This window comes from Atta colombica, unplaced genomic scaffold (assembly GCF_001594045.1).
Source record: "Atta colombica isolate Treedump-2 unplaced genomic scaffold, Acol1.0 scaffold41, whole genome shotgun sequence".
NCBI classification, from domain to species: Eukaryota; Metazoa; Arthropoda; class Insecta; order Hymenoptera; family Formicidae; genus Atta; species Atta colombica.
The window spans coordinates 1,928,046-1,942,565 of record NW_017259520.1 but is presented as its reverse complement, the minus strand read 5'-3'; the positions used below and the strand labels follow the sequence as shown (position 1 = coordinate 1,942,565).

Genomic DNA, 14,520 nt, shown 5'->3' with positions numbered 1-14,520 from the left:
TATATATATATATATTTGATAGTTATTTTAACAAATGTAGTTGACAACTTGCCGTTTCACTGTTAATGTAAAAGGAATTATACTTTATAACACAACTGATTAAAGGAAGTGCTGTAGAAAGAACTTTAATGATGTCATCTGTAGAACATGTTGAAGTCAAAATTGCTATAAACTATAAATAATAATTTTTTAAAAAGAAGTAAAAAATCGATATTTACATTTTATCACTTTATATAACAATTATTATCAAGTCTTATAATTGGATTTGCGAGTTTTTTTATTTGGATACAATATTAAAGTGCTAACGTTTCGTAAACAATTCATTTTAGGACAAGAAGCAGCTTGATGTTGTATTAAGTTGATATTGATATGAAGTAAATTACAATGTTAACAGAAAATTGGTATTCTAATATTTTAATAATGAATTTGGACAAGGAGATAATCTGCGAAACGCATGACTTCTGTATAAAAAATTTTCGTGAAAGCCTTATAAATATTAAATTGCATAAATACAATTTTCAAAATTTCTAATCTAATTATGTAACTATATACAATAAAAATCGACATATATAATAACATTTTATTATTGAAACATGTAACTGTATATATATGCGTACATGTAGTTGCACAGATTTTTTTTATACGTATAAAGAGTAAGATTTTACTAATATTTGCGCTAATGTTTTATATTTAATTGGCCATTTGATAATTCAAGTCAATTAATATTTTCAGAGAAATATCAGTTCTTAAGTTAATCAGCAATATAAATTTAGAATTATAAATCAATTCTAGATCTAATATAATACTAGAATTAAAATTTTTATACCTGAAATGCAATGCAAGTTATAAGGAGGCTAAATATACATATTATTTGCAATCCAACAAATTTTGATTTTTCATAAGGCCACAAGCCAACTATCAACAAGAGAGTTCGATTAAGATTGAAATATCTATTCACAACACTGTTCATGTTTCAGCTAACTCTAAAATGCTTTTAACGGAATTGATCAATAAAGTTGCGCTTATTCCCACCATACAGTTGAATGATTAAATGTTTAAAAAATTTGTTTTTCTAATTCAAGAAATGTTCTACAATTTAAGACAATTTCAGTAATTCAATCAATTTCATGGAATTGTTGAAATTTACATAAATTTTAGAAAATTTTTTGAATCTTCAATGATAAAAGTACCATGAAATGTTCAATAAAATACTGATGTAGTATTAAAACCCTCATAATTTAATATTACTTTTTTAAAATATGGTGCGTTTATGCGCTCGATTCAGCTACGAAGAAATTCAACAGATGCTCTTTTCTCATAGAATAACATCCATATGAAAAACTATGGCTGTAAAACTATAGCGCAAGCACTGTAGCTTCATTTTCAACGACGCGTGTTCGCTTGCATCATTCTCAAATACGCTCTTGTAAGTCACCCTCGATTTTTTACTCACTACTATCAATTTGAAAATACAGTAAATTAATTATAAAATTATTAGTTTGTATTTTAGACCTTAATTTTAACAATAAACACACGTATATAATTTATATTACATATTTGTAACATCTAATTAAGTTTTATATATATAGTGTAGAATAATTGTTGCAGAACACTTGTTGCATTAATATTATGATAAATGAACTTTGAACAATAATAAATATTAATTAGCGTTCAATGAGAACATTTAAAGTGGGGCATTTTGAGCGCAATACATAAAATATATTCACAATAATTTTACATTTTTTGTCGATATAATATTCTTGGACTTTTCAGTTTAATTTAAATCATCATTAGCAATAGCATGTAATTTTCATAAGCAATTTTCCAATCCGCATATGTTGGAAATGGTCTCTGCGTTCCAGAGAACCCCTACTTCTTAACTGAGAAATGCCATTATTTTTCTTCGTTATTAAAATGTGAATAACCAAATGATACTCGAATGAAACAATGATATTAGTTGTATTGATTTTACAGTTTCTCACTTTTTCTCACAACGCAGAGACAACATCATCAACATATGATGTTGTCTCTGCGTTGTGGATTAGAGTATTGCTTATGAAAATTATATGGTATTGGTAATGATAATTTAAAGTAAAAACCGTAATGTCCAAGAATATTGTATTATCAAGTAACGTAAAATTATTGTGAATATGTTTTTATGTATTGCTCTCCAAGTACTGCGCTGTAAATGCCTTCACTGCTCGCTAATTAATACTTATTATTGTGTGATTTTCGAGAACCCTATTAAACATAATTGTTTTTAAATAAACTTTAATTACATTAAAGACGCATCATGATCACGAAATAAAATACATTTTTCCGATGTACTTCTATATATATAGAGAGGGGATTGCAGCTTTGCTCGAAAATAAAATTAAATAAACTAATTTTTTTCTGTAAGTTAAAAATTATCGATGTTTTACGACACATTTCCACTTGTTGCTAACGTTTCATTTTTACCATTCGAACTTTCACCTTCAATATTCTTTACATTGCTAGGATCGGATAACGATTCAGGTACCTATACGAAAAAAAAATTAAAGTATTAGAAAATGAATCGTGGATAATTTATCATACAAAATTATCACATATTTTTATCTGACGAGGTAAATTAGACAAAGTGAATAAAGAGAATACTTATCGTTCAGATATACCACGAAGAAGAAGATTCGCAATCAATTTACTGATCCTATGAAAGGAACGTTCAATTTACTGATAAAGATCCTATGAAGTTCATTAGCAAGAAAATTACATTTTGCAAGTACATAGGTCATTGTTATGATTTCAACTCATTATTACCGTATCATTGAATTTATTTATTCTTAATTTTTTTTGGCGGAACTGTGAGAATGGTTATTCGCAGATATTGTAAATAAATAATATAACATTTGGCGAATCAGGCCATCGTGGCCTTGATTTTAAAATCATAATTAGATTTGATTAAACACCAATCAATTGCGGTCCTTTCATTTAAAAATACTTACGAAATCAATCTTAGAATAGTAGTATTTGTTATGAGATTATTAAGCATTGTTAGAGAATCACAAGTCATTTTATGTGAGCCTATGGACTTTGACCAAGGCTAAACTCGTCTACGAAAATGTGAAAAAGTTCATGCGGCAAGTGTAGTATTTGATACTTTGTGTAGAAAAGCGATTGATGTAAAAGAAGAAAATACTAAGCATGGAAAATCTTTATTAAATTTGAAAGTGTCTGGCGATGGATCCTGAAAAACACGCGGCTTCTTTTCATTATTTGGTGTCACGACGATAATAGGAAATTACACTGGCAGGATAATAGATTGTAAAGGGCAGTTATTGCCAATCATACGTATTAGAAAAATAAACAAAACTGAAAACAATCTTCTATGATACAAACAACACAGGCAAGAATGTATTATAAACCATACTGACTTTGCAGGAAAAATGTTGTGCGCGATAACCTCTCGAGTCTGACAGTAGCCACTGAATACAGGAGCATAGTCTTTTTTAGTTATCAAATCTGAAATATAAAATATGCACTTCCAAATAGCAGATCCAATAATGAATAATAAATAAATGTACACGGAATGGTGATTTTAGCATCATCCATCCTGTAACACGTGGAAGTATTATTTTATTATAATAACGGGGACGCTAAGTGATCGTTCCATTTAAATTTAGTATTCTTTGCCATAGGATTTTCTATTTTCAATTCAACAATTGTGATTGCAATATAAGAAATCGAAGACAATCCAAATATCGATTTTCATGTACCTGCGGATTCTTAAAAATTCTTGTCCTTCATACTGGATTCTCCATTTTGAATTGCACATTTTTTACTACAGATTTGAAATCAGTGATTAAAAAAGACTACACACCATGCTCTCGTATTTGATGGCTATGTCTCTGACTCAAAGGGATATGCGCGAGTCGTTGACGCATTAAATTCAATAATTTCTGAACAAATGATCGGAAAATTAGTTTCTCAAAAAAGGATTTAAACTAGAAACATACAATTATGAGAACAAATTGTCAGATATTTTTAATGATTTTTTATTTTTTTCTTTCGAATTATTTGGTTTTATATTTCAAAGTTTGTCAATTTTTCCGGTTTTTTGCAACTTTTTCAAAGTTTTTTAAATGTGATTTGCATAAAACATTTTTATAATATCGAAAAAATATTTTAGTATTGTTGGAACATTTCTGAGTTAAATGCCACAAAACAGACCTCGATATCATTTTTTGTTTAATGTGTCTGTTTAGAAATTGTTTTGCGATTATTTAAAAAATTGAATGTATTGGAAAAAAAACGAACATAATAGCTTTCAGCGCTTCAAAATCCAATGAAAACATCTTTCAAAGTTCAAAGAGGAAGACCCCCCCCCCCCCCACCGTCTAAATTTTTTCGGCTTATATAATCGGTCCAGTATCGAACAAAATTTAACAGATGTTCCTTTTTCATAGAATACCATTCACGCAAGAAATATAAAGTGAATGTTACGCAAAAATATTATTAGTTCGTCAGTTTTCATTGCTCGTTCGTATGTTTCAATATGTATATATTTATACGTTTATGATCTACTGGGGTATAATTGTTTTAAAAGTATTACACGTAAACATTATTATACAATAACAATGTTGTGTAATATTAATGTATAATAATTCTATATTAATGTAAAAATTATTATTAATTAATGTACTTACATTTCTATTTTTTTTTAATATATAGTATATATTTCCTATGTTGTCTATACTAAATTATCTATATTAAATTAATGTCTATAAAAAGATCTGACAATTTGTTCTCATAATTGTATGTTTCTAGTTTAAATCCTTTTTTGAGAAACTAATTTTCCGATCATTTGTTCAGAAATTGAATTTAATGCGTCAATGACTCGCGCATACAGTGCGCGATATCCCTTTGAGTCAGAGACATAGCCATCAAATACGAGAGTATGGTGTGTAGTCTTTTTTAATTACTGATTTCAAATCTGTAGTAAAAAATATGCAATTTAAAATGGAGAATCCAGTTGTGAAAGACAAGAATTTTTAAGAATCAGCAGATACATGAAAATCGATATTTGGTTTGTCTTCGATTTTTTATATTGTCTATACTAAATTAAATAATGTTTTATGAAATATGAAATATTACAGGTCTAAATATCAAATAGAAGCTCAAAAAATAGTAGTATTAAAATAATATCGATTTTCAAGGCAATATTAAAAAAATAGAATAAATAACATAAATATGAATGCATTAAAGTAATCTAAGAATCTAAAAGGTGTGAAGAAGAAGGATATTAAAAGAATAAAAAAAAAGCTAACACGTAAAATTTAGTAATTACTCAATAACATAGTCACTATTCAATCTATTTTATTCTGTCTTTATTATGTAATTCTGTCTTTATTATATAATATTATGTAATTTACTATTAAATATAAAAAAAAATAACATATAATGCAAATATGTATATTTTTTTACTTTTTTTTTACATTAAATATTAATGTACAATATTTTTTTTCATCGTTCATTTATAAATTAGTTATGTTAATATTTTTGCCATTTTTTATTTGATCGTTACAGATAACATAAATTTATGTTTAATATCAAATTTGCTTTGTACATGAATAAAATATAAACATGAAACATTTGACAAAATTTATGGTAATGTGTAAGTTTATATAAGAACAGTCGATTTATAGTTTGCAGATTTTTAGATTCATTACTAACTTTTATCCCATATATATGTCTCAATTTATTGATTAATGAATTAAAGATTGTGAATAAAAAAGTATAATTATAACACGTTTCGAGAAAACAATAAATTAACACATTTGATAAAATTAAAAATTACACGTGAGTGTATATAAGAGCAGTACATTCGTACTTAGTAAATTTTTTATGTTCAATTTCTCTCTTTTTTCATGATTTATAAGAAAAAAATTGTTTAAAGAATTAAAAATTTTAAATGAAATAATTACATTTTGATTTGGAAACTAATATATACTTTCTGCAAAATTTGGTATGTTGTACGATAAAAAATATTTACAAATTAATAATTAAATGATTAATTTTAAATTTGATTAGAACTATTATTATCGCATCACTATATCTACCCTAATAGAGGGATTTAGTTGAAATTTTCGTACGCGTATCAACATTTATTAATTTCTCTTTTATCATTCTCATTTTCGCGATGAACTACCTGATGTAACTAAAATAAGTAATCCAGTATAATAGCACAGAGAATTTAAAAGAATTCAGTTGTACGTCATCAATTCTCAATTCGTTTTAGATGCAAAAAGAATTCTTTTTCTGAGAAGTTCTGAAAAAAAGAATTCTTTTTTCTGAAAATGAACTCAGCATTCATGACATACGATTAAATTCTTTTGAATTCTTTTGAAACTCTCTGTGTTGTCTGGGAAAATTTAATTCCCGTTTTTAAATAGCAGGATTGATTTTATAACATTACACACACACACACACACACACGCACACACGCATGGACGCACACGCACAGTCAACTTTTATATGATTAAAACTTTTAGTCGCGATGACTATGAAGTGCCTTAAATAACGTGCATTTAATGAGTGTCACTGATGTAATATTATATTACAATTGAAAATATCAATTCACGACATTAAGTACCTCGAAAATTCCACTTATAATATATTAGAAGTAAGCAATAAATCATAAAGAAAGTCCATGTTTTATCTACGAATAAAAATAAAATATTGTTTCTCTTTGATCGAAGACAAAATTAATCACTCACACAATGTATGATTGATAAATCTTATTGTGTGAGATATTTTTAGAAAAAAAACCTGTGTATTTTAAATTATATTTTTATAATATTATATACTCTTTGTACATCAATTTTATTATGCGACAAGCGTGCAACATAGCATTAGCTTACTATAATTAAGCTCAATGAAGTATAGTAGTACAGTGTGATAAAGAAGAAAGTTCATAATCATTAGGTTATCAAGATTAATAAAAGTAACAAAGATTTTAAATATAAGAAATTGGATTAATGAAAATCCATTTGTAAGAAGCTAATATTTATAAGAAGCTAATATTGTTAATTATTACGAGAATAAATCATATTAAATCCTAAATTATGTTTTCTTAATTAAAATGTCCTTTACTCTTACATATACAAAATAAAACATTTAATATTTTAAATTGATTAAAATAACTTTATCATTCCTGAACGAAATCGTGAATCATTCCATTAAAATTTATACAACACAACAAATAAATAGAGATTTATTAATACAGATTTATTAAGATTTATTAAGCAATAAAACACATTTTTATTTTCTAATTTATTCTTTGTACAGTCATTTAATTGAAGATTATGATCAGGGGTATATATTAAATTTATTTATATATTAATTGAGTCATGTTTTATTAACACAGCAGCAAATAGAGATTATAATGATCTATAAAGATTTATTTATCCCCATTTATTTCACATCTTTTTTTTTTCTAACAATTATATTAGCATAATTTGAGATAATTTTCATAATTTAATTTACTAGTAAAATAATACAAGATATATCATTAAATTGAAATACACAATTTAAAAATAATCGTTAGAATACATAAAGGCCCATTAAATAATCGATCCTACGTTAAAAGAAATTCAACATATGCTTTTTTCTCATGGAATATTATGAGAACGATCCGTGAGACAAATAATGAAGTGAAAATTGCGCAAGCGCATTAACCGTTTTTATTCATCAGTATTTATCTTCGTTCTTTGATAGTGATATAATTGTTATTTCTTTTCTATTCTTTAGAACAAAAATATTTTAAGAATGACACATCCTCTACAGATTAAATGAATTTAAAGCTAGTATGTACATAAAGTCAAAGGAATTCAACGAAAATAATAATAAAAATTTTTATAAATGAAATAAATGAAATACCAAAACAAAATTCATAGATGTTCAATTATATATATTTATAAACATATAGAATTCATTCAGATAGATTTCTTTCAGAGAAAAATAATTCCGCTCTATCTACAGAAGAATGCTCAAAAATTGCGAGACACCCTGTATAACATATAATTTTGCTTTTTTTTTATATTTTGTTAGTTTTAGTTCTATTGAAGAAAATTAAAAATTGTTGAAAAATGTTTTAGTAACTATAAATGAATAAATGAGAGGAATGTATAATTATTATCACATTTAAATGATAGAATAAATAATCCCTATTTTTATCTCTTTCGTTTTAAATTTTAACATTAATTTTATACATTACTTTAAATACGAAGCGCCACTACAGTCTGAATGTTAAGATGTTGAACTATGATATATATTCATATAAATGAATTAATTTCAGAAATGATAATTGCGTGCCGATATGATTGTCGGACTTTCAACGTATTCAATCTGAAATATTAATAATCCCCCCAAATTTCCCAAATTAATCTTAAAAAACTGTAATAAACTTATTACGAAAAATATTACCTTAGCCTGAAATCGAAACCGAATCTCTTACGTGAACGTCCTAATTTAAGATTTAATTAATTTGGGAAATTTTCATCGTAATGTTCAGACTGTGACGCTTCATATTAAAAGTAATGTATTTAACATAAACGGTTTTGTTTCCAATCTTATTATTAATTTTATAATTTAAATTAATTCAATAATTTAGCTACAACGATACAAAAAAATATCAGTGAGACTAAAATATTTATTACTTGATACTTTTTGTAGAGTAGAAGATCGAACGGTTAAATAATAGATTCACAGTGTGGAACGAAATTTAACAGATGTTTTCCTTTTCATAGAATATCATTCACGCGAGAAATTATAAAGGGAATGTTACACAAACATATTATTAATTCGTCAGTTTTTACAGCTCATTCGTATGTTTCATTTCAATATATGTTATATATATATGTACGTTATATATCTGTGTGCTGGAGTATAAATGTTTTAAAAATATCATAAACATAATTACATAATAACAATATTGTGTAATATTATTGTATAATAATTATATAATTATTGTACTTATATTTCTATTTTTTTTTAATGTATGTTATATTTATGATATATTTCTTGTTTATTGAATGATATATTTCTTATGTTATCTATACAAAATTAAATAATGTTTTATAAAATATGAAATAATATAAATTTATAAATATCAAACAGAAGATTATATAAAATAGTAGTATTATAGTAATTAGTAGTAAAATAATATCGATTCTCAAGGTACAACATTAAAAAACTGAATAAATAATATATATGCGTGAGGTATTAAATTAATCTAAGACTCTATAAGACAATAAAGTGGAATATTAATTAAAAAAAGAAAGCTAACACATACGTAAAATTATATCACTACTTAATTTATTTTACTCTTTCTTAGTATGTAAATTATTACTATTAAATATAAAGTAGCGTGCAATGCAAATATGTATATTAGTTAATCTTTTCTTTATATTAAGAATTATTATAAAATATTTCTTCTTCTATCCTTCAACTATACATTATTTATGTCAATGACTTCGCTTTTTAGACATGAGATATATTGTAAACTGTCTTTTATTTACTTCATGCTATTACAATACAAACTATAATATATTATTATGATTGCATTGAATATATAACAATAAAGTAAGAAACGGACGCATTTATTAACTGTAAAAATTATTATATTTGTTTTCATTTTGTTGCATTATATAAAAAATATATTTTTAGTATTATAGTACAGCACATAAAATATATATTTTGTGTACCGTGGCAAAACATTCTAAGGACGCTACAAACAATCCACCGACTTTCAGGCCAAAACTTTTATTACCTCTTTGCAGTAGGATCAATATTAGCCTTTGTATGGGTAAAGGAGTTACGTACCATTGAACTTTGTATCTAAAATTAATGATGATTTAAAAAATTAGAAAAAAATAAGAACATTTAGATGATGCTTTTTCATGTATATATATGTATATATATATATCATGTATATATATGTGCCATGTATTATATTAATTCTTTAAAATTTAATTACTAATACTTTTCACTTTTTTATTAATAATTTAGAGGCCAATTTTAAAACTCTTAACTGTAATTGTAACATTATAATCGTTAAAAGTTACATAATAGGCTTCTAAAGTTCTTTTATATAATTACAGTATAAAACAATTATATTACTTACGCAGTGACAAATATATAATTATTATGATCTATAATTTGCTGTCCGATCAAAGTACATAAAAACATGTATGAAAAACAAAAAAATGTGATTATAAAACATAGTAAAAGTTCTCCAGTATTATATTCGAGTAATACAATCTGAAAGAGCTAGAAAGACAAATGTATTATTAGCTACGTTCAACAGAGAGAACTAATCAGATAGCACTTAGTGATTCTTTAACATAATTGGTTCTTGCCTTTAGTTCTTCACTGGATCTAAGTATAGAAACCAATTATATTGAAGAATTACTAAGCGCTAACTGATTAATTTTTCTGCTGAACGCAGCTATTCAGATCAAATCGAGGGAATATACTATAAATGTAATTTAGCACAACATTTATCTACTATAAATTAATGTATTAAGGTATATATATTTTCATAAATAGAAAATTATGAATTTTAATTATAATTGCTATATATATGAAATATTTCTTATTATTATTATATATATTATATTTTAAATAAATATTACAACAAATTTATAATAAATTTGAAGATATCAAAAATTTGATGTTATATTATTAAGAATCTACGTGTGAAGTGAATTTCTGGCAGTAAAATTAATAGTTACATCTTATTTTTTATATAATCATTTTTTAATTTTATATTTAAAGCTTGTATTGTAAAAAATTTAAATATCCGGATATGGATTTAAAAATAAAAAAATTGTGTTAACGAATATATGTCAATAATACCTTAAAATCCAAATTTAAATAATCTTTTCATAATATTGTTACTTTCAAAATATTAATCTAATCTTTAGCAATATTGTTTGTTAGAAAAAAACATTAAGATTATTAATCTAAAGCAACATAACGAAATAATATGCAAACCATTGTAAAAAACAAGACGCACTCGAAAAATATTTAGGCTTATAGAAAGAACTCCAAATGCTATTAAAAGCATGAACGAGATTTGAAATCTGGATATAAAATAGTTGGAGAATCTAAAAGTAAACGTAAGTTATTACGAATGTTATATATTTATTGCAGAATATGTAGATACCTACGTCATAGATTTTCGATGAATATCTACAGCACGAATTAGATCTTTATAAACCAAAATCTCTTTCTGCATACTAAGGTCTTTTAATGTATAAATATGTATAGTGTTCTTGATACGGTAACTGTAAATAATTTAATTGATAACTATAGCAAGAAATAAAAATGATTTTAAAGAAATAAGAGAAAAAAATTGCTTGATATAACTCTTGATAATATAAAAAAAAATTTAACTCTTAACAATATAATTTAATAAAATAATTTTTATTATTGGGAGTACAAATTAGTTCGGTCCGTTTTTTGTGCATTTATTTCAAAACAAAATGAAAGAACAGATCAATTAAAGTATTATTCATCGCGGCCTACTACTTTTTCCCATCTCTCAGGCAATTTTCGAATTCCATCTCGAAAAAATGACTCATCTTTGAAGGCGATCCAATTTTGGAGCCAATTATCGATTTCTGCGAAAGAATTGAACCGGTGACTTGCTGCATCCTTTGGAACAATCAGTAATCAGAAGGAGCAATGTCCGGAGAATACGGCGGGTGCGGTAAAACATACCATTTGAGCGTTTCCAAATATGTTTTTACGACTTTAGCGAAATAAGGCCGAGCATTATCATAAAGAAGAATAACTTTATTATGTCTTTACTTGTATTCCGACCGTTTTTTTCGCAATGCACGGCTCAAACGAATCAATTATAGCCGATACCGATCGCTCGTAATGGAATCGCCGGATTTCAACAGCTCATAGTAAACAAGACTCTTTTGATCCCACCAGATACAGAGCATGATCTTCGAACCATGAATGCTCGGCCGTGGTGTTGATGTTGAGATCGATGGCAACGATTGACCGGGCTTAGCGTAGTATTTTTTCTTCTTTCTTGTCGTAGAATATCCACTTATTATCTCCAGTCACAATCCGATGCAAAAAAACCTTTTCTCTGTTATCTTTGAATCAGCTATTCGCAAGTGAAAAATCGCCTTTCAACGTCTCTCGGTTTCAGTTCATAAAGCATTCAATTTTCTTGTTTTTTAATCATTCCCATGGCCCAATTGTACAGAAACGGCTTGTTGAGTTACCTCCAATGATTCTGCAAACTCCTCTTGCGTTTGACTCTGATCTTCTTCGAATGCCTCCAATTCTTTGTCTTCGAATTTTTTTGGCTGTCCAGAGCGAGGCTTGTCTTCAACGGTGAAATCTTCATCCTTGAAACCATTCCCTACATTTATCAATTGGAGCAGTGTCACCATAAACTTCGACAAGATGATGGGCCTCAGCCGCACTTTTCTTCCAATTAAAACAGAAAATCAAAACCTCTCGCAAATGCTGCTTGGTTAACAAAATTCGACATTTCAAACACAATAAAAATCAAGATTTTTGTATGAAACTCAAAGCGATATAAACTGAATATTATTAGCAGATGTTCAACCTCTCTGAAACCGCCAAAATCAGCTATGAACCATTCACAACAGCTGGAATTATATTTAGGGAAACCGACCGACCTAATTTGTACTCGCAATAGTATGCTCACGTTGCGCATTTATTATTTGTCTGATTCTGTAGCATAATACATATCTGCACAAATACATATTGTTGTGATAAGCTTATTTGTAATAATACATAAAACCGGAATGCTAAAATTTTCAGTAACATTAAAATATAAATATAAATGTTAACTACTTCTCACGTATTTGATTTTATTCCATTAAAATTTTAATTTCAAGATAAAGTTAAAAAGTAATTTCAGATACACTATATATATTGCACATTATTGTAAGGAATCATGCATATTAAGATTTCGTTATTTTAATAAAATAACTTAAAGTTTAACTATTTAGATTTTAATTTTACTTTTAATTTTAAGCATATTAATAACTGATATTTTATGAAGTAAACTTTTTATATCAATACAAATACGTTTTACAAATGAGAAAAAAGTCCATTTCTAATTTAAAATTTTGTAACAATTTTTAAGATGCTTATTAGCATCAAATTATTGATTTTTTCCCATGTTGATTAGCATCAAAATTATTATTACAGCAGTTACTTTTCAGTTTAATTGTATGATATTTTTACTTCAGTTCTTTTCATGACTGTGTTTCATGACTGAAAATGATATTATCACATAGATTATAGATTATAGAATATATAACACATAGATTATAGAATTGGGTATACATCTAAATATACTTATAAAATTCACACCGAAGTATTTAAGCATTTAAAATATAAATCATATCATGTACACATTTGTTACTTATCGTTAATCGTTCATTCATTCAGCTCAGTACTTTGTTAAATTATTTAATTATTATATGTGTATTATGTTACCTAGCAATTTTAAACATTCCGCAGAAATGTTGAAGATATGCAAGGAGCAATGTTCCTGTCGCTACTGCTGCTGTGAATCCTATAATAAAACCTGTATTTACATGAACAAATAATAAATAGAAATATTTTTGTTGATCGATAAAATATTTGGTGGAGATCGGCAGGTGATGTAATCGAGATACGTTTGTAGATAATACAATATCAATAAACTCCAACCATACAAAGGTGCCCATACATACAGATATGCTACAAATAAGAATCACTACTCACTATTATGAAAAGTTAAATATAAAATATATTTTTTAAAACTCTTTAAAATTTTATGTTATTATAAATATATATAATATATATTTTAAAATAGTTTATATGTGAATTTTTTTCAAGTTAAATCAATATATAATGAACTCGAAAATTAAATTAATCTTTATTAAACATAATTTTATTTAAAACATTTTTCTGAAATCAATAATAAAGAAGTTTTTGAAGGTGATGAATTAAAACGGAACATTCTATATATTTATTATATTTCCTTTATTAAATATGAAAAATTCTAAGATATATTTGGTACCATTATTTCATATTTCAAATTATACAATATTCAAGTAACACATATTTGTTATTGCAATATCAATCTTGTTTTTTAAACTATATTATACTTATGAGTACGTACAGTTAAAATATTTTATTTACGCAGCATTTTGGCTTGCATTTTTATTCTTTGGTACATTTATATTCAAATACTAACTTGACTCATATAAATTAAAATAGATATTTTTTAGTTGTAAAAATTTTAATAATAGTTTTATTGATTAATTTCCAACGTAAAAAGAAATAAAAAGATGTTTTAATTCCTTACTTGTAAGCACAGTCGTATACTGTTTGGCATTATTTCCATATTTATTTATAATAGCAAGTTCGTTGCTGTCTCTTAAATCGTTGTAGACATGCTGAATTTGGTTCATTAATTTTTTTATCTATCCAATC

General features: G+C 25.9%; 2 protein-coding genes across 2 annotated transcripts; both read right to left on the bottom strand.

Moving 5' to 3' along the window:
- Nucleotides 1-2,487: 2,487 nt before the first annotated feature.
- LOC108691152 lies at nucleotides 2,488-10,248 on the bottom strand. Its single transcript, XM_018198807.1, has 4 exons — nucleotides 10,163-10,248; nucleotides 9,744-9,876; nucleotides 9,602-9,645; nucleotides 2,488-2,521 (listed from the first exon to the last, which is right to left on the bottom strand). The coding sequence occupies exons 1-4, from the start codon at nucleotides 10,225-10,227 to the stop codon at nucleotides 2,488-2,490; spliced, it is 276 nt and encodes a 91-aa protein (XP_018054296.1). The 5' UTR covers nucleotides 10,228-10,248.
- Nucleotides 10,249-11,050: 802 nt separating this feature from the next.
- On the bottom strand, nucleotides 11,051-13,769 carry LOC108691182 (the record flags this gene model as incomplete). Its single annotated transcript, XM_018198840.1, has 3 exons — nucleotides 13,537-13,769; nucleotides 11,211-11,327; nucleotides 11,051-11,147 (listed from the first exon to the last, which is right to left on the bottom strand). Coding segments are annotated over exons 1-3 (447 nt in total), but the record flags the coding sequence as incomplete, so codon positions are not given.
- Nucleotides 13,770-14,520: the final 751 nt, after the last annotated feature.